This window comes from Eulemur rufifrons, chromosome 14 (genome assembly GCF_041146395.1).
Source record: "Eulemur rufifrons isolate Redbay chromosome 14, OSU_ERuf_1, whole genome shotgun sequence".
Classification (NCBI taxonomy): Eukaryota; Metazoa; Chordata; class Mammalia; order Primates; family Lemuridae; genus Eulemur; species Eulemur rufifrons.
The window spans coordinates 25,774,967-25,797,518 of NC_090996.1; the positions used below are offsets into that span (position 1 = coordinate 25,774,967).

Here is a 22,552-nt window from a genome sequence, read left to right on the forward strand (position 1 = left end):
GTTTCTGTTTTTTGTATTTTGAGTTAATATGGTCTGTGTTCGCAAATACTCAACTAGAATAAAAAGGAGAAGGGAAAAAAGCCCACCTCTAAAGAGTAGCATATCTGCTTGGTACTTTGAAAAAAAAAAATTTAGAAACAGGATTGTTTTTCATATGTTCTAATTCCCACTTGAAAAATACTACCCACACAGACACAATGAAGATTTATTCAGCAATAATAAATACCTAAGCAGGCAGATAATGTGTACTTGTCATCTGCCTTCCGGAAAATTAAATACAGGTACTAAGGATTCTTCAGCTACATGTTTGGTCTTGCCCTCCACAACACATGTCTACAAGGACGTCTACAGGGATGTGTTAATCCCCACTGCATGTAGATTGCCTACTGAAATCAACTGATAGTGGTGATTTTGGGGGGGGGGGAAATGTTCTCATTTGGCAATTTCTACTGATTCTTTTGCAAAGTTAACTTATTTCTCGGCAAACTTTAAAAAATATTTTAAGTAGTATTCAGATAGCACATCCTAAACTGTGTCTAGATTTAGATGACACGTGCTTTGTTTTTCTCCTAATTTGCAACAGAAAACAGCGAGCAGCTGGCAGTTTCAGAAGTCATTTTGCTTTCTGAGTCAAATTTTCTTTTTTTTTTTAATTTCAGGGAAAAGATTATGAGGCACTATTTTAAAAAAGCAAAACAAATGGCGTATCTCTATCCACCTAAAACACAGTTATTGGCTTCACAAAAGCTTTTGCTTTTGCTCGCCCAGCCTCTCACTGGAAAAGTTCTGTTCATTTGTAATGAGCTCTGACCCAGGGCTCTAAAAAATAACATTTTCTTACTAAAATCACCAAAGATCTCTTGATTGTTGGTGGCATATCCAGTTTAATCTTTGCATACACTTTATTTTTGTCAGCTGGGTCTCAACTTTGAGACGCCCAAGGGACCTCGCAGGAAGCCCCGTTGGCAGTTACTTTTTCTCCATTTGCCACTAGGTTGCACTAGATTAAGGATGCTGTGGAGTATGTGCCATTTAATTTTTTTAAAAGTAAGACCATCACGTGACGAGACAACAGAGAGGGGAAAAAAGCCGAAGCGATTGGGTTTGTCACTGAAATCCCGTTTAAATCGCCTTCCCTCAGGAGCGTGAAAGAGCTGAACTGCATTAAATCCCGGTTGGCAGGTTTTTCTAGGGTTCACCTCACAAGCTCCCTCATTCTCCGCTTTGAGGTTCCTTCCGACTCTACAACGTTAAGCCAGGGGGAAGGCCTCTTTAAACTGGGGATTTTCGCCAAAAAAGCCAGGATCACCCCCCGGGAAAGTCCCTATTTAGGGGTTTATCGGGAGGGGACTGAGCCTGACGAGGCTGCAGGGCCGCGAGGCCCCGCCCCCCCCGGGTTCCCAGCCTGCCCCGCGCGGGGAGGACCCGGCGGCGGGGGGGCGGGGCGAGGAAGGGGCGGGGCAAGGGGCCAGAAGGGCGTCGGTTTTGCGACAGGGGCGGTGCGGTGCGGAAGCGGAAGTGGAGGGTGCGCTTGGCGGCGGCGGCGGGAGCTGCGGAGTCGGGAATCAAAACAAAGGGCTTGGGGGGGCGGGGGGAAAGCGGCAGGGCCGGAATGTGAGCGGAGGTGGAGCGGACGGCTGAGGTGAGTTTGCTGTCAGCACTGGGACTAGACCCGGAGTGGCTCTGCTGCTGTGGGGCCACTGGAGCTGGGCGGAGGGGACAGTGCCCCCCCTTCTTCCGCCTATTGCTGGGGTTGAAGGGGGAAGAGGTTGGTTACTCCCAGGGGAAGGACTGGGGGGACCCGCCAGTCGGGCCCCCACAAAAGAGTTGGCTTGTGTCCCTTTCAGGTCCGTTCACTACTGTCACTGTTGCGCCGCTGTTCCCCTTTGGGAGTGAGTATTTGGCTTCCTGCCCTCACCTGTCTGCTCTCTATGGGGCCCTCCAGGAATGGAGAGCAACCTTTCCAGGGCAGTATGCACAATCGGAAGGTTAAGAGAGAAAGAAGGTGGGGAGTGTTTTTGCACCTCCCCCCTGCCCCCGAGCGTTTTGCATTCTCCTTGGTCTTTTAGTAGCCCCTACAGTGTATCCTCAGGCTTGAGTGACAGTGTTGAGCTGCCTTAGGGCTTCAGCCACTCTGGTTGCTAATTGTAATGTGACCTCATGATAACACCTTTTAGAGTTTCCCAAGCACCTTTCCGGTATTACCGAGAGCTTACCAAGATACAAGTTACATTTATATCTTTTAGACTTACCAGTATTCTGAGCGGTAAATATTCTGCCTCGAATACAGGGGGATTGAAGCCTAAGCGATCTTCTTAGACATTTGCTGAACACTTTATTCGTTCGACAATTACTTATTGATATGTGCCAGGCACTGTGCTAAGTGCAGGAGATATAATAGTGAATAAGAAAACATAGTCCCTGCTGTCGTGGAGTTTATTTTTATTTTTTATTTTTTTGAGACAGAGTCTCGGCTCTGTTGCCTGGGCTCGAGTGCCGTGGCGTCAGCCTAGCTCACGGCAACCTCGAACTCCTGGGCTCAAGCGATCCTCCTCCCTCAGCCTCCCGAGTAGCTGGAACTACAGGCGCGTGCCACCACGCCCGGCTAAAAAAATTTTTTTTTTCTATTTTTAGTAGAGATGGAGGTCTCACTCTTGGTCAGGCTGGTCTTGAACTCCTGAGCTCAAGCGATCATCCCGCCTCGGCCTCCCAGAGCGCTAGGATTACAGGCGTGAGCTACCCCACCCGGCCTCGTGGAGGTTTATATGCTAGTAAGGCAGAAAGATAATAAAATAATGAGCAAATAAACGAGATCATTAGGATCAAAGGATCAAAAAATTGGAAGAGCTATGGGGGGAAAGATAATGGAATGGGATGGTTTGAGGTCGAGGATCACATTAGGTGCTATGGGAAGGCCATTTGTTAAATATTTCACATGGATTATCTCATGTAATCTGAACAACAGCCCTGTGAGGGATTACTGTTATGTTACACCCATTTTAGAGATGGAATCTGAGGTTCAGTGAGTTTGTGAGTTGTCCAAAGCTGCACAAATAGGAAGCAGTAGAATTGGGGACTAATATGCAATCTGGTGTTAAAGCCTGTTCTTTCAACCACTATCTGGATTATTCAAAGACTCTAGGAGATAGTGGCAGAAGGAGATACCCACTAAAATAAAACGGAACATGCTTCGGCTACCTAAATTGCTTGGTGGCATTCCGAGGAATATTTGGGAAAATTCCAGGATGTAGGTCATTAACAAGTTTCTACTTTTAATTGCTTGTATTGAGTAATATTGAAGGCACCTTGGTGTGGTGGAAAGGGGTGAACAAGTCTCATTTTGCCCCTTTTCTGATTGTGTGATCTCAGTCTAGCTCTAAAATTTCATTAAGCTTCTGTTTCCCTCTCTGCAAAATGTGGCTAATTTCTTCCCCTGTCTCCCTCACAAAATTATTGAGAAAAAAAAATTATGTTAGTGTGTTCTATTGTTTCAGTTTTTTTCATCATTGTGTCCCTTACACCAACCACAGGCCTGCTACATAGTAGATACTAAGTAAATATTTGCTGAATGAGGAAATACTGTTAAATGAAAATACTTTGTGAGCTATATTATACTATAAATGTCTGCTCACTTTCAGGATTTGGCTTTGAAGAGGTTTGAGAGAGCATGTTGAAATTGTATACACCATAAATACCACAGACTCATGATTTAGACAGGAGCTTGTTGAGGGACATAAGACCTGTATATAATAGGAAAAACAAGTATCATAACTTACTACTGGGAGTTATTTAATTCTGTCTCTGCATTAACCACTCCCAACGGTGTGTAGTAGGTAAATGGTGTGCTTTATTAAGTAATTCCCTCATTCAACAAATATTTACTTTGTATTTGCTATGTAGCAGGCCCTGTGCTTGGCACAAGAGATACAATGGTGAAAATAGTGGAATCCACTTATGAAATTTTTTTGTTCTTGGTAATGCAGTGATGTAGAAAGGGGAGAAATTAGCCACATTTTGCAGAGGAGGAAACAGAAACTTATGAACTTTTGTACCTCTGACAAAAGGGCCAGATAAAAAATATTTTAGGCTTTGTGGGCTATACAGTCTCTGTTGCAAAGACAACTCTGCAATTGTAGTGCAAAAGCAACCATAGATAGTATTTAAATGAATGGATCTGGCTGTGTCCCAACAAAACTTTATTTATGGACACATAAATTTGAATTTCATGTAATTTTGTATGTCACAAAATATTATTCTTTTGATTTTTTTCAAGAATTAAAAAATGGGCAGAGCATCATGGCTCACGCCTATAATCCCAACACTTTGGGAGGCAAGGTGGGAGACTAACTTGAGCCCAGTAGTTTGAGACCCAGCCTGAGCAGCGTAGTGAGACTCTGTCTCTACAAGAAATACAAAAATTAGCCAGGCGTGGTGACGCATGCCTGTAGTCCTAGCTACTTGGGAGGCAGAGGCAGGAGGATCACTTGCTTGAGTCCAGGAGTTGAAGGTTGCAATAAGCTGTGATCATGCCACTGCACTCTAGCCTGGGCGACAGAGAACAGAGCGAGACCCTGTCTCAAAAAAAAAAAGGATTAAAAAATGTAAAATGCATTCTTAGTTCACAGGCCATTTAAATAGAGGCAGTGGGCCAGTTTTGGCTGGCAGGCCATAGTTTACCTCTGCTCTATGTGATGACGTCTCCCCTGTACCTTAGATATCATATAATCAGCTCTCCCCTCTCCCTGCCATGTAAATATTAAAATGTCTTGAAAGGAGCATCTTATGAGAAATATAACGAAAAAAAATTTTTTTCCTATATGCCCAGATGAAATTTCTGAGAGATAATGCAAATAATCACTTTAAAATGGCCACTGTAGGTAAGATGGGATATTGTGGCCAGGACTTGCAAATGAAGTTCATTTGTCTTCTCTATCAGCCAACTGCCTTCACACCCAATGGGTGTGGATGATTTGATCTGCTTTTATTGTACTGTTTAAGAGTTGTGAATGTTGTTGCACTGGAGGAGAGAGCACGTCTGTGACTTGCGATTTCTCTAATTGTTAGATTTTTGGTGGTATATCAGATTGTACTTTCATCATAAACTAAGAAATTGGTTCAATTTGTTCTGTAGCAGAATCAAATTCAAAGTCCACAGAGGCCACTTAACTCGAACCTTCCATGCTCAGATCAAAGACACAGCGGCAGAGATTGCTTTTAAATCAATTTTAAAATCTTACATAATTTGTAATGAGGATCTGATGGTGGTTCTTTTATAATACTAAGATTAGATGCTCTCAAGATTCTACTAACCTTTTGACTCTCCTAAGCTGAGTCTTTAGGGAGAGATAGCTGAGAAGAATTAAGAAAAATTACAGACGTAGTCCCGAGGAGGTTGACTCCAGGCAATGAGGAGGTGAAGTCTGACTCGAGGATATGCAGGTGTCCAAGACTTGGCTACTTCTCTCAAGCATGCCTGTGTATGGAGAAGAAATAGGTCTTATCCAGAGTTCATTTTTATTTGAAGAGGTATAGAACATGAGGAATGGCAGATTATAGATTTAAAAAAAAATCAGATTAATACAGTTAGATTTTACCCATCAACAGTCAACCGAGTTTACCAAATTTTGGTAACCTATAATATGCTCTCATATTCTTCTTTTGTTCATTACGTTTTGAATTATTGGGATCCATTACACTATAAATATAGTTGCATTTTCACATTTTAATGTATTATAAAAGTTGTACTTTTGCAAAAATATAACATTGAAATCTTACTCGTTCTTAACAGGGTGGAAGTATGAAAGAAAAGAAAGATGAAAGAATGTTGAATCACTGTGTATGGCTGTATGATGGAAGGAAACGGAACTGAGAACTCCTGCAGTAGAACATTTGGATGGCTTCAACAAGATAATGACGCTAAGCCGTGGCTTTGGAAATTCTCTAATTGTTTTTCTCGTCCTGAGCAGACGTTGCCACATAGTCCCCAAACGGTAACTATGTACAAGACTAAGGACATAGCAAATTACTTATGCAAATAGATGAGAGGTCCATTTAGTCTGGGACATAGTCTCTCTTCTTGGAGTCTGTGCTAAGTTTTCCTGTATATTCTACTTGTAGTGCCCCTTGTAGCACATTATTACAACTCTTGCCTCAATAACAGCCTAATTTTTTAACTCCTGTATTTCACTCTTAGTAACAGTAAACACTTTAAATATATAACGTTAAAATTTTGGAAAGGTTTGTTTCTCATTAAAGTCACAGATTCCAAAGATTAAAAACTTCACATTGTGCAGTAAAATCAGCGGAAAGCGCAACATAAATTTTATTTTACTATAGACTTCTGAGTTTTGAGTCTTATCATCTGGGGAAGACCGACAAGAGCTTATTGACAGCCTTTTATTTATTTTTATATGAGGGTTCTCTTGAGTATTGAAATATATCTCTAACTTCTTGTTTATTTTATCTTTTCATTATGATTTTGACATTTTCTGATTTCATGCACTCATGTTACTACCTATTTCTTTTTTTTCTATTGTGCTTGGGATTCAAATGAGACTTTACTATTATTTTATATAAAGGTATTAATAACTTTTTAAAAACTAATTCTCTATCTTCTGTAGGTTTGCACAATATAGTTGTCTTTGTTGTAAGGCATCAAGTAATTTGGGTCTTTTCAGGAATGTTTTACTTTAGGGACAGTTGACAGTGAGAGCTGGCATCTCCAGCAGATCCTAGAATGGGATGGTGTATCTAGTCCTCATGGAGTCACACAATTCAGAATTGCACTCTCAAGTTTACAGATCCCAAAACTCAGTTTTGTCAGTGTCATGCAGAGTGGAGTAGGTTCAGGGGCCCAAATCACAATAACTCTGCTCATAAGAGCCTGATCTATATAAATCAGAATGCCAGTGTATTGATTCCCACTCTGAACTGTAATTGCCAAGAGGGCAGAACACACTACTCATTGGCTGGTCAGTGCATTGCTGTTACCTTCCTTTTAGGAAAAATCTAACTGAAAATCCGTATTTTTCCTAAATAAGCAAGTGCTCCCAGGTGAGTGTAGAATCACAGCAAAAGGAGTGACGTTGTGGCAGGCAGATGGACCCCTCTACAGTCTTAAGGATGAGTATGTTTCAGTCATCTGTCAGGGCATCCTCTTCATCATAATGGTTCTTGCAGTCTGCCCATAAAAGCTATTGATTAGTTAGATCCCCTTTCAGTGGCCAAATACTGTGCTGAGTGCTTTATGTGCTTTATCTGATTTTATCCTTCTAACAACTCTGAGAGGTGCATTCTGTTGTTCCCAATTTGTAGATGAGGAAACTGAAACAGAGAGAGGTCTTACAACTATTGAGTATCAGATCCAAATCCAGGTCTCTGACACTGATGCTATGCTTATAACCTTTGTAATATACTGGCCTTTTGTGTTCTGTGTTGGAGTCTGTGTTAAACCATTTGTCTTGTATCTTTTACCGAGATACTCTAATGCTTTTCACTGGCTGCGATATAATTGCTGTCATTGTGGCATTACGTTATGGTATCCTAGGGTTTGTTAAATGTCGTCAGCAACATGGGTGGACCATTTGGGTAGATGGCTGATCTCATCCATGTTTGGAATGTTACTGTTGTGGTTACTAAAACCCCTCATGGACTGACTATGGGAGCTATTAAGTATTTTACTCTAATCACTTTGCTTGTAAGCCATCTTTATTGAATGCTGTCTGTGACTGTTGTCTTCATACCACCTATTTTGTCTTCAGAAGATCCTGTGAGGCAAGGGGAAGTTACCGAAGCGAAGTCACTGAGGCGTAGTGGCTTGCTGAAGATATAAACAGGCCCCCCCACCCCCACCCCAGTCTCTTAAGATTCAGGAAGAACATAACCTTAATTTTAGTTGTGTGTTTCAGTGTTTTCTTATGCAGACCTTCCTTAATAATGCCTCTGGTTTTAGCTAGCTGGTATTCCAGTTTGGTTGTGATTGAGTGATGTAAACAGAATTAAACACTATTTCTGTTTTTTAAAGCAGTAGGATATGAGTAACCAAAAAATCGCTAGCCTCATAAAATTAACTTATGTTCTGATTTTCTTTTCTCAGAAAGAGTACATGGAGAACAAGAAAGTTGCTGTGGAATTAAAGGATGTACCATCTCCCCTTCATGCTGGCTCTAAACTTTTTCCAGCAGTCCCACTTCCTGATATTCATTCTCTTCAGCAACCTAAAATACAGCTTTCAGCCGTCCCCAAAGTAAGCTGCTGTGCTCATTGCCCTAATGAACCCTCCACTTCACCAATGCATTTTGGTGGTGGCGGTGGTGGTAGCGGTGGTACTGGTAGCTTGATTCACACGGGCTCACTGTTAGACTCGCAAAGCACCAGGACAATCACGTGTCAGGTAGGATCAGGGTTTGCTTTCCAGTCTGCATCTTCACCCCAGAATGCCTCAGCTAGGAACAGTTTGGCAGGCATTGCAAGTGACTTTCCCAGCATGTGTCTAGAGAGTAATCTATCTTCCTGCAAACACCTGCCCTGCTGTGGAAAACTCCATTTTCAATCATGTCATAGTAACGTGCACAAACTGCATCAGTTTCCGACTCTCCAGGGCTGCACCTCCGCTGGCTATTTCCCCTGTTCTGATTTCACAAGTGGGGCTCCAGGGCATTTGGAAGAGCACATTTCACAGTCGGAGCTCACGCCTCACTTGTGCACCAACTCTTTGCACCTTAATGTGGTACCTCCGGTTTGTTTAAAGGGCTCACTTTACTGCGAAGACTGTCTAAACAAGGTTTGTATCTTTTTATTTGTTATGTTGGGTGCAGCTAAGGATTGAGGAATGACTTTTTTTGGAAGTGGATTTATCTGTAAATGTCTTTACTGTGCACGGGGTTGAAGATTCTTCCGTGGTGTACGTAGATCTCTCCCCGTCAGCATAACTCCTGCTGGTCCTGAAAGAAGCAAAGGGTAAAATGGGAGACCATTCAAAAAAGCAGAGTCATTATTTGTGTAGTTTATGCTTTTAGAGCCTCTTGTTGCAATAAATCTATTTCCTACATATGAACCTAGTTTGGCAAAGCCTCCACATTCTGTCTTTAAAGGCTGGAGTACAATTTATTTCTTATACTTCAGACCTATTCGCATAATTTAGGTAACTGCATGTTGTCTTTTTATATTATGGGGAACTTGAAACTTGGCCAGTCACACCGGTATTCAAGTGAAAACTTTACTCCCTTTTATGTAAAGTGTGTGTGAGGTCTTCATTGCAGCAGACACATGCCCCAGAATGTAAAGATCTGATCGTGTGAATATCTTTCCTGATCATTTCAAGTCTTCTGGAAATGAGTTTATGAACTGATAGCTAATGGTTCTGGGAAAGATTATTTGAAAATACATTTTATCAGAGGTCAACAGGTAGAAAGGTGAAACACTTAGGATGTGTTTTCAGTTGTTGTATATAACTCTAGGTTCTGAAATGATGTATCTGAAACCTCCTCCTTTTTGAAAAAAATTTTAAAACAGCCGGCAAGAAATAGTATAATTGATGCTGCTAAAGTCTGGCCAAATATACCACCTCCAAATACTCAACCTGCACCACTTGCAATCCCTCTGTGTAATGGCTGTGGAACCAAAGGAACAGGGAAGGAGACCACGTTGTTATTGGCGACCAGTCTAGGCAAAGCTGCTTCGAAATTTGGTAAATGACAGTATGCATAAAATGTACATATTTAAGTAGTTTTTAATATCTGGTACTAACACTACATTTAATCACCTTTAAAAGATTCCTTGTGGTTCTAAAGCTACCGTGTATGTGAGTCCCCATTTCCATCTCTTGGTAAAAATCTTTTTATTATAGACCAGGAAGTCATTTGCCCTTTGTGTTGGGCTGAGGCTTTTTGAGATCAGAAGCTATGTATAGGAAAATGGCTAGTATATTAGGAGAAATAAAGTGCTGGAGTAGATATAGTGTCAACTTAGGTTTGTAATTACATCTGTGGATTGTATACTCCCTGGAAATATTTAGTATTTAGAACAATTTAGTAATGGCTGATTTAGAACAGCATTTGAAAACCTAAGAGTTCTCAGTTAAAATCATTTCCCCAAAAAGGAGTTAGTGATATTTTCTCTTTTGAAAACATTTTTAAAATGTTAAATCTGGGCCAGAAGAAGTTGCTCACGCCTGTAATCCTGGCACTCTGGGGAGGCTGAGGCGGGAGGATCAAGTGAGGTCAGGAGTTCGAGACCAGCCTAAGCACGAGCGAGACCCCCGTCTCCAGAAAAAAATAGAAAAATTAGCCAGGCATGGTGCCACGTGTAGTCCCAGCTACTTGGGAGGCTGAGGCAGGAGGATCGCTTGAGCTCAGGAGGTTGAGGTTGTAGTGAATTGTGATGATACCACTGCAGTGCAGTCCGGGCAACACAGTGAAACTGTCTCTAAATAAATAAATAAAATGTTAAATCCAGGTGTTAATTCAGTGTTTAAAATAATTTAAGATCAACAACAGTAACAGCTTCACCCTTTGTCAACTCTTCTTTGTTTTTCCATACTGAGTAGGTAGATAAGCATGGGCTGAGCACAAAGATCAGGTCTCGAAGCCGCAGCATCCAGTCAGTTACGCGGTAGTGTTCTGAGAAACATCACTGCTCAGCATGAGAATGGCTCATGCTTTGAGATGGGTTTATGGTGTTGAGATGGGTTTGTGGTGGGCTTAAAGTCACTTGACCTTTACATTTGTGCTCTGCTACAAAACAAGAATAATCTCTTAGAGTAATACTTTGGCAGCTTGGTTGCTTTCAACCAGTGAGGTTGGTATCCTTAAAACTTAGCATCAATCATTTAATTTTTCTGCCACTAAGAATGATGGTAGCTATCTACTATTTTAATTTGGCCTTTCTTTTTTTTCACTGCATGTAATTGAAAGTGTTAACATTTCTTAAGGGTCACCAGAAGTTGCAGTAGCCGGACAGGTGCTAGAAAACTTACCCCCCATTGGAGTTTTTTGGGATATTGAAAACTGCTCCGTTCCCTCTGGCCGGTCAGCTACTGCTGTTGTACAGAGAATCCGTGAGAAGTTTTTTAAAGGCCACAGAGAAGCAGAATTCATCTGTGTGTGTGACATCAGTAAAGAAAACAAGGAAGTTATTCAAGAACTGAATAATTGCCAGGTGAAAAAAAGTTTCTTTTAAAGAAAGAATTTTAATCTATGATAGAAGAATAAGCATGAGTTTCTTTTTAAGGGTGCTGAGTCAAAGTTTGTTAAATGATATTTGTGCTGCATTTTCAAATAAAAGAAAATTAGGAAAAGATCATTTCTAAAGTACAAGAAATTATTTAATCATTTGCTCTTTCAATAATGCTACGTACACTTTAGTGCTATACTGGTATAGTGATTACATATGTATTGTTTCCATTTTGATTTTGGTAACTAGTCTGTGAACCAGGCACATGGATTTATTATTTGCAATTTGCAAATGAAACTAAAGCCCCACGAGATGAAGAAACTTCATTAAGATCACATGGCCACTAGAAGAGCTAGGATTTAAATCCAAGTTGTCTGGCCCCCAAAGTCTGTGCTCTTAAGCTAGAACTAGAAGCCAGGTCTTTTGACTCTGAGGCAGTTAATTCTGTTGATATTCCATATTGCTGTCTAAAATCATATGTTTAGGTTCTTTACAAAAACAAATAAATCCTATTGTGTACTGCAGGTGCCTAAGGCACCTCTCAAAATAAACCTTTCCTTGCTTTGGAGGCTTATATGTAAGCCTGATAGTTTTAACTGGAATAAACACATTTTAGCTCCCTTGCAGCATATTCCTCCTCTCTCCGCTGCCTAACTCCTGATCCTAAAAGCCATAGGCAATGAGTAGAACAGACAAATGACATGAATCTTAACCTTCATTTATCTAATCTCTGCCACCTTCAAATTGTTGGCAAAAGCTACTATAGTAAATTTAACAACTTCAAATTTCACTTCCTTTTTTCTACTTATTTTCTGAAAAGGAGATAAAAGTACAAAAACAGAAGATTAGAGATAAGAACAGGGGCAATAACAGACCCAGTTAATTCATATGGAGAATCAATTTTGAAATTCTTGAGATCTGGTTGCAGTTTTTTTCCATTCCTAATCATAATGACAAAAGAGATTTTTTTTCTCTAGGATTACTTATTAATTCTTAGAACTAGAATTGGGCAGAGTGTGTAGCAATTTTTTAACCCCAGCTCATGCTCATTCACCCTTATAAATTAATGCAGGTAACTGTTGCTCACATCAATGCTACTGCAAAGAATGCTGCCGATGACAAACTCCGACAGAGTCTCCGAAGGTTTGCAAATACGCACACTGCTCCAGCCACAGTAGTTCTTGTGTCAAGTAAGTGTGGAAACATTTGCTAATTTCAGCTAAACTCACTGTGTGGGAATTATCATAGAAGCAGAAACATGTGAAAGTAAAATGTACTCTCAAAGAAGCTGAAATACATAAGACATGTTTATGCTTATTGTTGAGAACTGTTTAGGAAAAAAATTGGGTTTACAGGATTTTCTGTATTTTTCTCCTTGGAACTTGAGTTCTTGTGGGACCAGGTTTTAATTAAAGAAAATGTGATTTTTTTTTTTTAATCCTAGGCCCAATATAAATTTTGAAAATCTAAGATGAGTAATTTTCAAATTTGAGTCTCCCCAACATATCAATAATTCCTCCATTTTAATACTAGGAGTACCATGTATCTTGGAATTCACTATAGGTTTATGGTGAAATTATCTTCCCGTGTTAATTCTTCTGAATGAAATGTGTTCCTATGCTAACAAGGGGGGAAGTAACTCTGAATATAGTCCAGCCTTTTTTTCTCAGTGGGTGTCAGTAGAGTTGTCTGTCAAGTGTTTCTAATGTTTGGGGATGGGGTTGGGCTGTACCTTCTCTTTCAGCTGATGTCAATTTTGCATTGGAACTTAGTGACCTGAGACACAGGCATGGTTTCCACATAATTTTGGTCCATAAAAACCAGGCCTCCGAAGCACTGCTGCATCATGCTAATGAACTGATCAGATTTGAAGAGTTCATTTCCGACTTGCCCCCAAGGTTACCACTAAAAATGCCGGTAAGTGGGTTTGCATTATTGTTGCCATTTTCCAATATTAGATTATGGAGGCTGAAAGATAGCCCTTAACGAGGGGGTAGGCATGCCCAGGTAGGGCTGTTCTGTGTAGGAAGCTGGTCAGATCTTGGAAACCTTCGGTTCTTCTCTTACAAACATACAGAGAATTGATATGTGTGAATTTTGGTTTTATTTTTTTCAAAATGTCATAGGGAATTGACTTGTAGATTTACCTTACCAACAGCCTCTTGCCAGTGTCTCCATAGTGTTTTGTGTCAAGTCGATGGAAATGATGGAATAAGATCATTACTCTTTTTGTTTCCAAGTATCAAGGGTAGAGAATATGGTGAGGGTTTGCACATACTTGTGTGGTTGGCATCAAATAGAGTAATTGTGCATTTTTTAGGCATTTAATTCTTAAGCTCCAACAGGCCTTTGAGGCTATGCTTTCTGTAGTGCATTCTGTGTTGTGCATGGACACAATTAGGAGTGGTGGTTACTGCTACATGTGTGGCCTGTTTAAGCCACGTGCTAGGAGAGAGCATATTTCCAGGAGGACAGAGTTTCTGATAGACTTGGGTTGGGATAGGAATGTTTAGTGTTGAGCTGTGTTTAAGCTGTTTGGAGAATGTGTGTGTAACTCTTAAACAGTATTAATAATAACGGAGAGGAGTGATCGTGTGGATGATCTAGGACAGTGGGCAATCCCATACAACAAATGCAGTTTTAACGTATAATTTAATAACTAAATTTAGAGTTAGACACGTACCTTAGAAATGATCTCACGTAACGTCCTCATTTAAGGGAGGAAAAGGTCGGCTCTTAGAAAGAGTAAGCAGCTCACTGACAATTCCTTCTGCTTCTGTTTGACACTCACTTTTCTAACTTTGAAGGCTTTTAAGTCAAATACAGTATTTTAGGTGAGAACTTGCCCACTTTGGAGATCCACATTCCTCATGATTAAAAAAAAAAATTGATTATTCAAGACATTCAGTCTTAACAGATGTTTTTTCCTCATCCACCAGAGAGATAATTTAAGATACATTTCTTTTTAGTCTGTCCCTTTAATTTTGATAAGTTAAACATGTATTAGTACTACCTGGGTTTTTGAGTCCCAGGTGTCATAGGGAAGGTGCAGATTTTGTTGATGAGTGATCAGCTCCCCTCAAATAAAAAAAAAAAAAGAAAAAGCCTCTGTTTAAAAAAGTAATGTGTTCATTGTAAAACCAAATAAACAATAACATTCAGAAATGTGGAAAGTGAAAACCCCATAACCCTCCCCTCGAAGGGTAACCACTGTTAACAGTTTGATATTGTTCTCCAAATTTTAAAAATGTAATAAATTTTTTAAAAAGTAGTGTCACATATATAGTGTTCTGTGGCTTTTTTTTTTTAACTTAATGTCATAGCTTGGATGTCTTTTCATGTCAATATAAATATAAATCTACCACATTTTGAAAACCAGCAGAATGTTGGTTTGAAAAGTATTTACATGGCTGGTTTTTAACTTATGTAACCAGTCTGCCTATCACTGGACATTTTGGTTTTTTTGGGGGGGGACAGAGTCTCGCTTTGTTGCCCGGGTTAGAGTGCCGTGCCATCAGTCTAGCTCATAGCAACCTCAATCTCCTGGGCTCAAGTGATCCTCCTGCCTCAGCCTCCTGAGTAGCTGGGACTACAGGCATGCGCCACCATGCCCGGCTAATTTTTCTATATATATTTTTAGCTGTCCATATGATTTCTTTCTATTTTTAGTAGAGACGGGGTCTGGCTCTTGCTCAGGCTGGTCTCGAACTCCTGAGCTCAAACAATCTGCCCGCCTCGGCCTCCCAGAGTGCTAGGATTACAGGCGTGAGCCACCGCGCCCGGCCTGGACATTTTTTTTTCCCCAGTTTTTCACCATCTCCTTCAAGGGAACCCATGTCTTTTTTGGGCCCCTGAGTTAATATTCTGAAGGGTAGGTTCTAAGATGTGAAAGTTCTGGGTCAGAATTTTACTACCAAGATCTGAGTTGTCCTCTGGGAAGGTGGTACTAATTTACATGCTTCCTAACAATAAATGAGAGTGTCCATTTTAAATACTTGCCAGTCTGATAAGTGAAAAATGATATCTGCTTATAATTGGCCTTTTTGTTAATCATTAGCAAGGTATAAAATATCCTTTTATTATCGTCGTTGGCTCTTGATATTTCTCTGTAAGTTGTTCACATCCTTTGCCCATTTTTAGTGATTTCTTTTGTGGCTTTTGAATTTAATCCTTTCTATAGTGATTTCAAGTTTTCTCCTGGTACCTTAATGGCTCTGCTTCTTCATATATAAGTTCCAGTTCACCTTGGAAGGGTTATGACTACTTACTGCCAAATAGAACTTCCAGGCTGACGACTGACAACCTGCAGTTGTAGCTGAAAAGACTCTAACTTTATAAAATATATGTCAACAGCTTTGCTAAATAAATAGATTTTTTAAAAAACAGCTTTATTGAGATATGATTTACATAACATAAAATTTACCTCTTTTAAGTGTACAATTCAATGATTTTTAGTCAGTTTACTGAGATATACAACCAGTTTTAGAATATTTCCATCACCCCAGTGAGATCCCTTATGCCTGTTGATAATTACTAATAATTCCCATTCCCACCCCCAGGCAGCCACTATATCTTCTGGACATTTGTCTTCAGATTTATCTTTTCTGGACATTTTATAGAAATGGAATCATATAATATGCAGACTTCTGTGCCTAGCGTTTTCTTTAAAACACCAGTTACCTGTCAGCACTAAACGAGTTTACCTTCTCCCATCTAAATCACTGTCACCTCCCCTCCAAGGTTGTTAGCCCAAGTTCGGAGGTCTCTCATTGCTCTTTGTTGGAAATGGAACGTGTGTCCTTGAGTTAACCTAATGTAATACTTTTTCCCTCTGTATTAGCAGTGCCACACTCTGCTCTATGTTTATAACCTACCAGCAAATAAAGACGGCAAGAGCATCAGCAACAGGCTCAGACGCCTGTCCGATAATTGCGGTGGGAAAGTGCTGAGTATCACAGGCTGTAGTGCAATTCTCCGCTTCATAAACCAAGACAGTGCAGAACGGGCTCAGAAGCGCATGGAAAATGAAGATGTCTTTGGTAACAGGATCATTGTGTCATTTACTCCAAAAAATAGAGAACTCTGTGAAACAAAGAGTTCAAACACAATTGCTGAAAAAGTGAAGTCTCCCAAAAAACTTAAGAATCCAAAATTGTGCCTCATCAAAGATGCAAGTGAACAATCCTCCAGTGCCAAAACCACGCCTGGAAAAGGGTCACAGGCAAATTCTGGATCTGCTACAAAAAATACAAATGTTAAAAGTTTACAGGTAATTTTGATACCTCTTGCTTTCTGAAGTTTATGGTAGGTTTGGTTTCTTCGTGTCTATGTTTGTGTGCCCGGTTGCTTTTGCTGTGTCCTTTTTTTATTTCGGTTTTTGTTGATACTGAAAGTCAGTTGTTTTCTGTACAGGATCTAACATCTTGGGTAATTAAATTTTAAACCCCACTGTACTTGTGTCTTTTAAGGAGCTGTGCCGCATGGAGTCAAAAACTGGTAACAGAAACAGTGAGCACCAGCAATGTAATGTGAGGCTGGTACCTCCTCCCAGTAACTCAAGTGCTGCAGTACTGACGTCCAAAAGCTCCGGGATGGCAGAATCAGTTTACAAAACCAATCAGAAGTATGTTGAATTACTCTTTTCTCATAATTGCTTCTTTAATGTGATGGAAGACATATGACCTTCTCCCTTCAATCTCCCCCTTCTATTAGAAAAGAGAATCTCAGTACCCGAAGTGTTACAAGTTCTCCTGTAGAGAAAAAAGATAAAGAGGAGACTGTATTCCAAGTGAGTTACCCATCCGCTTTTAGCAAATTGATTGCATCAAGGCAAGTCGGTCCTCTGCTTACCTCTCAGTCTTGGTCTTCAAGGTAAGTGCAGCCTCCTGACCCATGGGAGTGGTTGTATGCAATGGGAAGGGTTATGAAATATAGTATGTTTCAAAAAACACAGAAATGCACAGGGTAAAAGATAAGTCTTCCATCCCTGCTCCGCCAATCCCTCTCTCCTCAAGTAATCATAGCTAACGTTTAGGAGCAATGCTTCTCACATCTCCCCCCTTGCCATGTGGAAGTTTGGGTAAGCAGAGGACAGAGAGAAGCCTGACCTGGAGTCCCTGGCCAGTGCTGAAAAGCATGTTAAGATGTCCTTGCATTCCTCATATTGAGGGAAAAACCCAAACTAGGCATGCCTCGGCCAGTCTTATTAATATGGTACTTTATGGGAAGTTGTTTGGGAACTAAAGATCTCTGTAAACCACTGCAATTATCTATCACTTTACCTTATCTAAGCTTTCTAAACTCACACCAAGTAATTCTTGAGGCTTGGGAGATAAAGGAGCCATAAGGCCATGTTGCATTCCCATGAGCTCCTTCTGGCATTACATTTGTTCTGCTGAATTGGTGCAGAATCACTATAGAAAGTGCCTGTGGACTTGTAAAATTATATCTAAAAATTCACATTGAAGTTTGCTTATATGTAGAAGGACGGCAACATGTGAACAAGAGTAGCTAACTTTTTCAGAGCCACAGGGAAGGTTATTAAATGACTTAAATTGGTATCATGGGCTGATTTCCTAAATAAATGCCCAAAGCAGAAAGTTAATTCATCAAGGCTGCCCATGATTTTTGCCTTCAGCTTTCAATAATCCAAGGAAAGAATATTTCATATTAAATAAGTTATTGGTTGTTAATAAGGAATTCGTAGTACTTTTGACAGCAAGTGTAAAATCAGTGTATGTGTAAGATTAAAAAACAAATTTGAAAATGAAATGTTTGGTTTGGTTGTGTTGTGGAAAAGCTGTTTCTATATATAGTTGCAAACAAAGCCTAAATGATAAAATCTGAATGGACAGAAAAGGTTTTTAAAAATAATCTCAATATGTGTGTTTTAAGCAGGAGCATGTCTCCAAACCTTTTAAACAGAGCATCCCCTCTGGCTTTCAACGTTGCAAATTCGAGCAGTGGAGCTGACTTCCCAGACCCATTTGCAAATGGTGCTGACATCCAGGTCAGCAACCTAGACTACAGATTATCCCGGAAGGAGCTGCAGCAGCTCTTGCAGGAAGCATTTTCCAGACATGGCAAGGTAACCTTTTCCCTCTTGTTGCTGCTTTAGCTTTACTCTTTGCTGGAATTTTAAGTCAAGAGAACTTACTTTGACGCATGTAACCACAGCCAGGATGTAAGTGTAACCGAACAGGTTTGAGCTCCTTCCTTTTCCCTGTTCTGCTTGCAGTGGTGCTGTACATCCAGCGTTTAGAATATAGCCCCGTAGAGCAAGAAACCCAGCAGGGAGAAGCTCTTGTCATAAGCAGAGATTTAAATGACAGTTTGGTAAATAAAACGTAATGGGTTTTAGTAGCTCTACCTGCTGAAATACACAAATAGGATTCTTTTTTTTTTTTTTTTTTGAGACAGAGTCTCACTCTGTTGCCCAGGCTAGAGTGAGTGCTGTGGCGTCAGCCTAGCTCACAGCAACCTCAAACTCCTGGGCTCAAGCGATCCTCCTGCCTCAGCCTCCCGAGTAGCTGGGACTACAGGCATGCACCACCATGCCCGGCTAATTTTTTCTATATATATTTTTAGCTGTCCATATAACTTCTTTCTATTTTTAGTAGAGATGGGGTCTCGCTCTTGCTCAGGCGGGTCTCGAACTCCTGAGCTCAAACGATCCGCCCACCTCGGCCTCCCAGAGTGCTAGGATTACAGGCGTGAGCCACCGCGCCCGGCCAGGATTCTAAAATAATGTTGGCTGTTTCTATTTGTGTCTTATGTTTGACTCAGTTTTTAGGTGCAGTTTGCTTGAAATGCACCTTTTACAGATTCTTAAAATGGCTATGTCCTGGGTTTTTGCAGAGTCTGGAGAAGACCCCAGAAACTCCTCCCACGTGTTGGCCTCTGAGTCTGCCTTTGAGACCTCTGTGTGCCACACAGGCAGGGAAACCAGGCCAGTGTCACATCTCTGAAGGTCACCCTATGCTCACTTACTTACGGTCTGGTCAGCAGAAGTGCAGAGTTCAGACAGGCTCTCTCATGGAAGCACTGAAGTCCACAGCATGTTCCTTAATGATTCGCTTTTGGTTTTAAGACAAGGTTCTGGGTAGACAAAGTGTTCCGTTTGCCTTTTTGCTGTTGTAGGTGAAGAACGTTGAGCTCAGCCCCCATACAGATTATCAGCTCAAAGCTATTGTTCAGATGGAAAACTTACAAGAGGCAATCGGTGCAGTGAATAGCCTCCACAGATACAAAATTGGCAGCAAGAAGATCCTGGTCTCACTTGCCACAGGAGCTGCTAATAAATCACTCTCTTTACTGAGGTAAGAAACAAAGAAGCCATTTCTTTGAGGAGGTAACATCTGACCCACAAACAATTTTAGAAACAACAAAAATGGACTTTATCACATTCTCAGCCCTCTTGTGATGATTACTTTTGTATTAATGCTTCTCAATTGATAGATTTAGAAATAAGCCATTTGACTCTTGTTCAAGTCATTAATCAAAGGTGAAGTACAGCTTAAACTTGACAGGCACTTGGGAGGAAAATAACACGCCGCATGTCCAGAACAGTTCTAAAAATAGTAGACCTCTACAATAAAAGTTTATAAGCCTGAAGAGTCTAAGATACTATCTTCAGATCTTAGTAGAACGTGAATTTGTCTATGAAGGCTAGACCTACCAAGCTCCAAGCTCTCAATTTGCAGATACATCCCTAGTGTCAAATAGAAACCCAGCCTCGTAAGTCCTCATTGAGGCTGTGTCAGTCTTAGGATTCTGGTGATGATTTTATTCCTAATGAGATTTGCTGCTTCTGTGGCTCTCCCTGTTTTGGGGGGAGCTAGTGAAACAGGAGCCATTCTTGGATGTCTGTTTGGATAATTAAGGATCTTTTCTCTAACTTGAACTTCAATGGTACTTTTTTTCTTAGAATAGAAATAATACTTATTGAAGAAAATTTGGAAAGTTCAGAAACATAAAAGAAGCAGGAGAAAAAAAACACCCATAATTCTGTGGCTCAGAGTTAATCACCCTGAACGATTTGGCATACTTTTTTGTTTTTGTTTTGTAGGGTTTTTTCTTTCTTTGAGTGTTTTTTGGTGCCTTTTGGGTTTTTTAAAACTATAGTTGAGGTTACATCGTATACCATTGCATATCCTCAACTACAGGAATTCAAATCACATATGTCTAACATTCAAACTGCAATATGGTAGGAGATATTGATGCTTTTCTGCCTTGTTACCGTGAAGTAACAGTGTCTTTTTGCTGCACAGGTGTGGAAAGCCCTGTGATTGAGTCTGATAAAAATCCTAGTAGGATTAGGCTTAATAGGCTTTCACTGGTTTGTCCCTAAAATCTTTTTTTTAGATTTTTCTGGAAAGTAAATTGTGACATACCAGAAACCAGTAATTTTATTTTGCATACCCATTATGTTAATTTTATGAAGTGGGTTTTTTTTAAAATACAATCTCTGATGTAGAGGAAATGGTCTGTTCTCTAATGAACATTTTGTCTTACAGTGCAGAAACAATGTCTGTTCTTCAGGATGCTCCTGCCTGTTGTCTGCCTCTTTTCAAATTTACAGATATCTATGAAAGAAAGTAAGTTAGGTTTATTTGTTCATTGATACAGTCAATACTGATTGGTAACTTACATGTACAAAACTGTGATAGCGACTGTTCTTTACCAGCCTGGGAAGGGAAATGAGACAAAGACACTGGTGTTCAGATTTCAATGTAGCCTGGGCATGGTGGCTCATGCCTGTAATCCTAACACTCTAGGAGGCCAAGGCAGGAGGACTGCTTGAGGCCAGGAGTCGAGATCACCTTGGGCAACATAGCAAGACCTTGTCTCTACAAAAAACCAAACAAAGTAGTTGGGCCTGGAGGTGCACGCCTGCAGTCTCCGCTACTTGGGAGGCTGAGGCAGGAGGACACTTGAGCCCAGGAGTTTGAGGTTACAGTGAGCTGTGACTGCACCATTGCACTCAGCCTTGGTGATAGAGCAAGACCCTGTCTCAAAAACAAATTAATATACATTTTAAAAACCTCTTTCATTTTTAGCAAATTTAGACCTTCAGTCCCCAAAGCTGTAACTTCTTGTCTTAACCTCTCATTGATTAATTTTAGTATTCATTGAGTGAACATTTTTTAGCACTAGACTATAAGCTCCAGGACAACAGGGATTGGCTCTGACCTAATACCATATCCTCAGTACCGTGCACATAGCAGATGCTCAACAAGTATTAGTGGAACAAAAGTCTCAGGCCCTGCAGAGAATGCAAAGCTGGGCAAGTCATAGGCCTTGTTCTGGAGGAGCTTATGTCTAGGGGGGAAGAGAAGATGCTTACAAATTCTCACATAAAATGAAGAAACCTGTCATTCAAAAGGAGAAGCAGGGAGGAGAGAATATGGTTTCAGGATACAGAGGAGGGGAAGAACAAGGAGCTTGAGCATTACTCCATGGATTATAGAGAGCCACCAAAGTGTTGGTGGAACAGAGGAAGGGGAGAAAGGTGTGGTGATGGGAACCATGCTTCAAGAAGGCTCTTCTGGTGGCAGTAGTGTCTGAGATGGCATCAACAGGGGCGGGACGAAGGCAAAGAAGGGAAATTACTGCCCCAGTCCTGGTTTTCAGCAGATACTGTTGAGACAGAAGGAACTAGATGCCACAGAAATTTCAAATGTCAAGTGAGACAGGACTGGGTAACTAGTTTTATGTAGCAGGCAAGGTAAAGAGTAGAGGTCAGTTTGATTCTGAACCTTGGATGACTAGTAGGATGGTTGCACAGCTAAACTGGAAATAGGGAAATAAAGCATGATTAGGAGGTGCAGTGAATGTTTGATCTTGGTTTTAGTTGGGTAGAGAATTCAAGTAGTATTCATATTGGGAGGCTGCCTTGGGAGAGGAGTCGGCTCTGAGGAGATGGCAGACATTTGCCTAAAGGTGATCGTGAAAGACTTAGGAGCAGATAAGATTGCAGGAGAGGGAGGAGAAACAGGCAGGCAGACGTGGATGGAATGCCACCAGGGCCAGGGGAGCGGGCGAGAGCCCGGGGTACAGGTGTTAGGAGGAGGGTGTGTGGAGAGAGAGCAGTCAGGGGCCTGAGGAGATGGTGTCGGGCTCCGGGATGAGGTAGAGGCTGCTGGCGGCTGTAGGGTCATCACTGCAGAGCCCTATAGATGAAATCCAGGGGGGAAGGGGCAGAGAGCCTGAGCGGTAACCCAGCAGAAGCAGCTCCTGAGAGACGGCTGTTTTCATCAGAGGGAGATGAGAGAGAGTACGAGACTGAGGGTGAGAGCACAAGGGAGAACGTATGTCTACAAGATGGGGGAGGGCATGAGGGACGGGGTTTGGTAGAGGGAATCTGAGTGTGTGCAGGGCT

The 22,552-nt window shown here is 41.0% G+C and overlaps 1 protein-coding gene across 7 annotated transcripts in view; it reads left to right on the top strand.

The window, feature by feature from the left end:
- Window positions 1-1,506: 1,506 nt before the first annotated feature.
- The window catches only part of MARF1 (meiosis regulator and mRNA stability factor 1), a 39,810-nt gene continuing 18,764 nt past the window's right edge, over window positions 1,507-22,552 (top strand). For 2 of the 7 annotated variants that reach the window (XM_069486891.1, XM_069486897.1), the window contains exons 1-13: window positions 1,546-1,642; window positions 5,789-5,990; window positions 8,096-8,782; window positions 9,514-9,688; window positions 10,931-11,157; window positions 12,245-12,362; window positions 12,917-13,089; window positions 16,013-16,441; window positions 16,641-16,795; window positions 16,885-17,043; window positions 18,067-18,259; window positions 19,312-19,490; window positions 20,688-20,768. In XM_069486891.1, the coding sequence (XP_069342992.1) occupies window positions 5,847-5,990; window positions 8,096-8,782; window positions 9,514-9,688; window positions 10,931-11,157; window positions 12,245-12,362; window positions 12,917-13,089; window positions 16,013-16,441; window positions 16,641-16,795; window positions 16,885-17,043; window positions 18,067-18,259; window positions 19,312-19,490; window positions 20,688-20,768 (2,720 nt within the window). In that variant the 5' untranslated portion in view covers window positions 1,546-1,642; window positions 5,789-5,846. Of the gene's footprint in view, window positions 1,643-5,788; window positions 5,991-8,095; window positions 8,783-9,513; window positions 9,689-10,930; window positions 11,158-12,244; window positions 12,363-12,916; window positions 13,090-16,012; window positions 16,442-16,640; window positions 16,796-16,884; window positions 17,044-18,066; window positions 18,260-19,311; window positions 19,491-20,687; window positions 20,769-22,552 lie in introns of all 7 variants that reach the window. The other 5 variants (XM_069486896.1, XM_069486892.1, XM_069486893.1 and 2 more) reach the window with 5 other exon arrangements.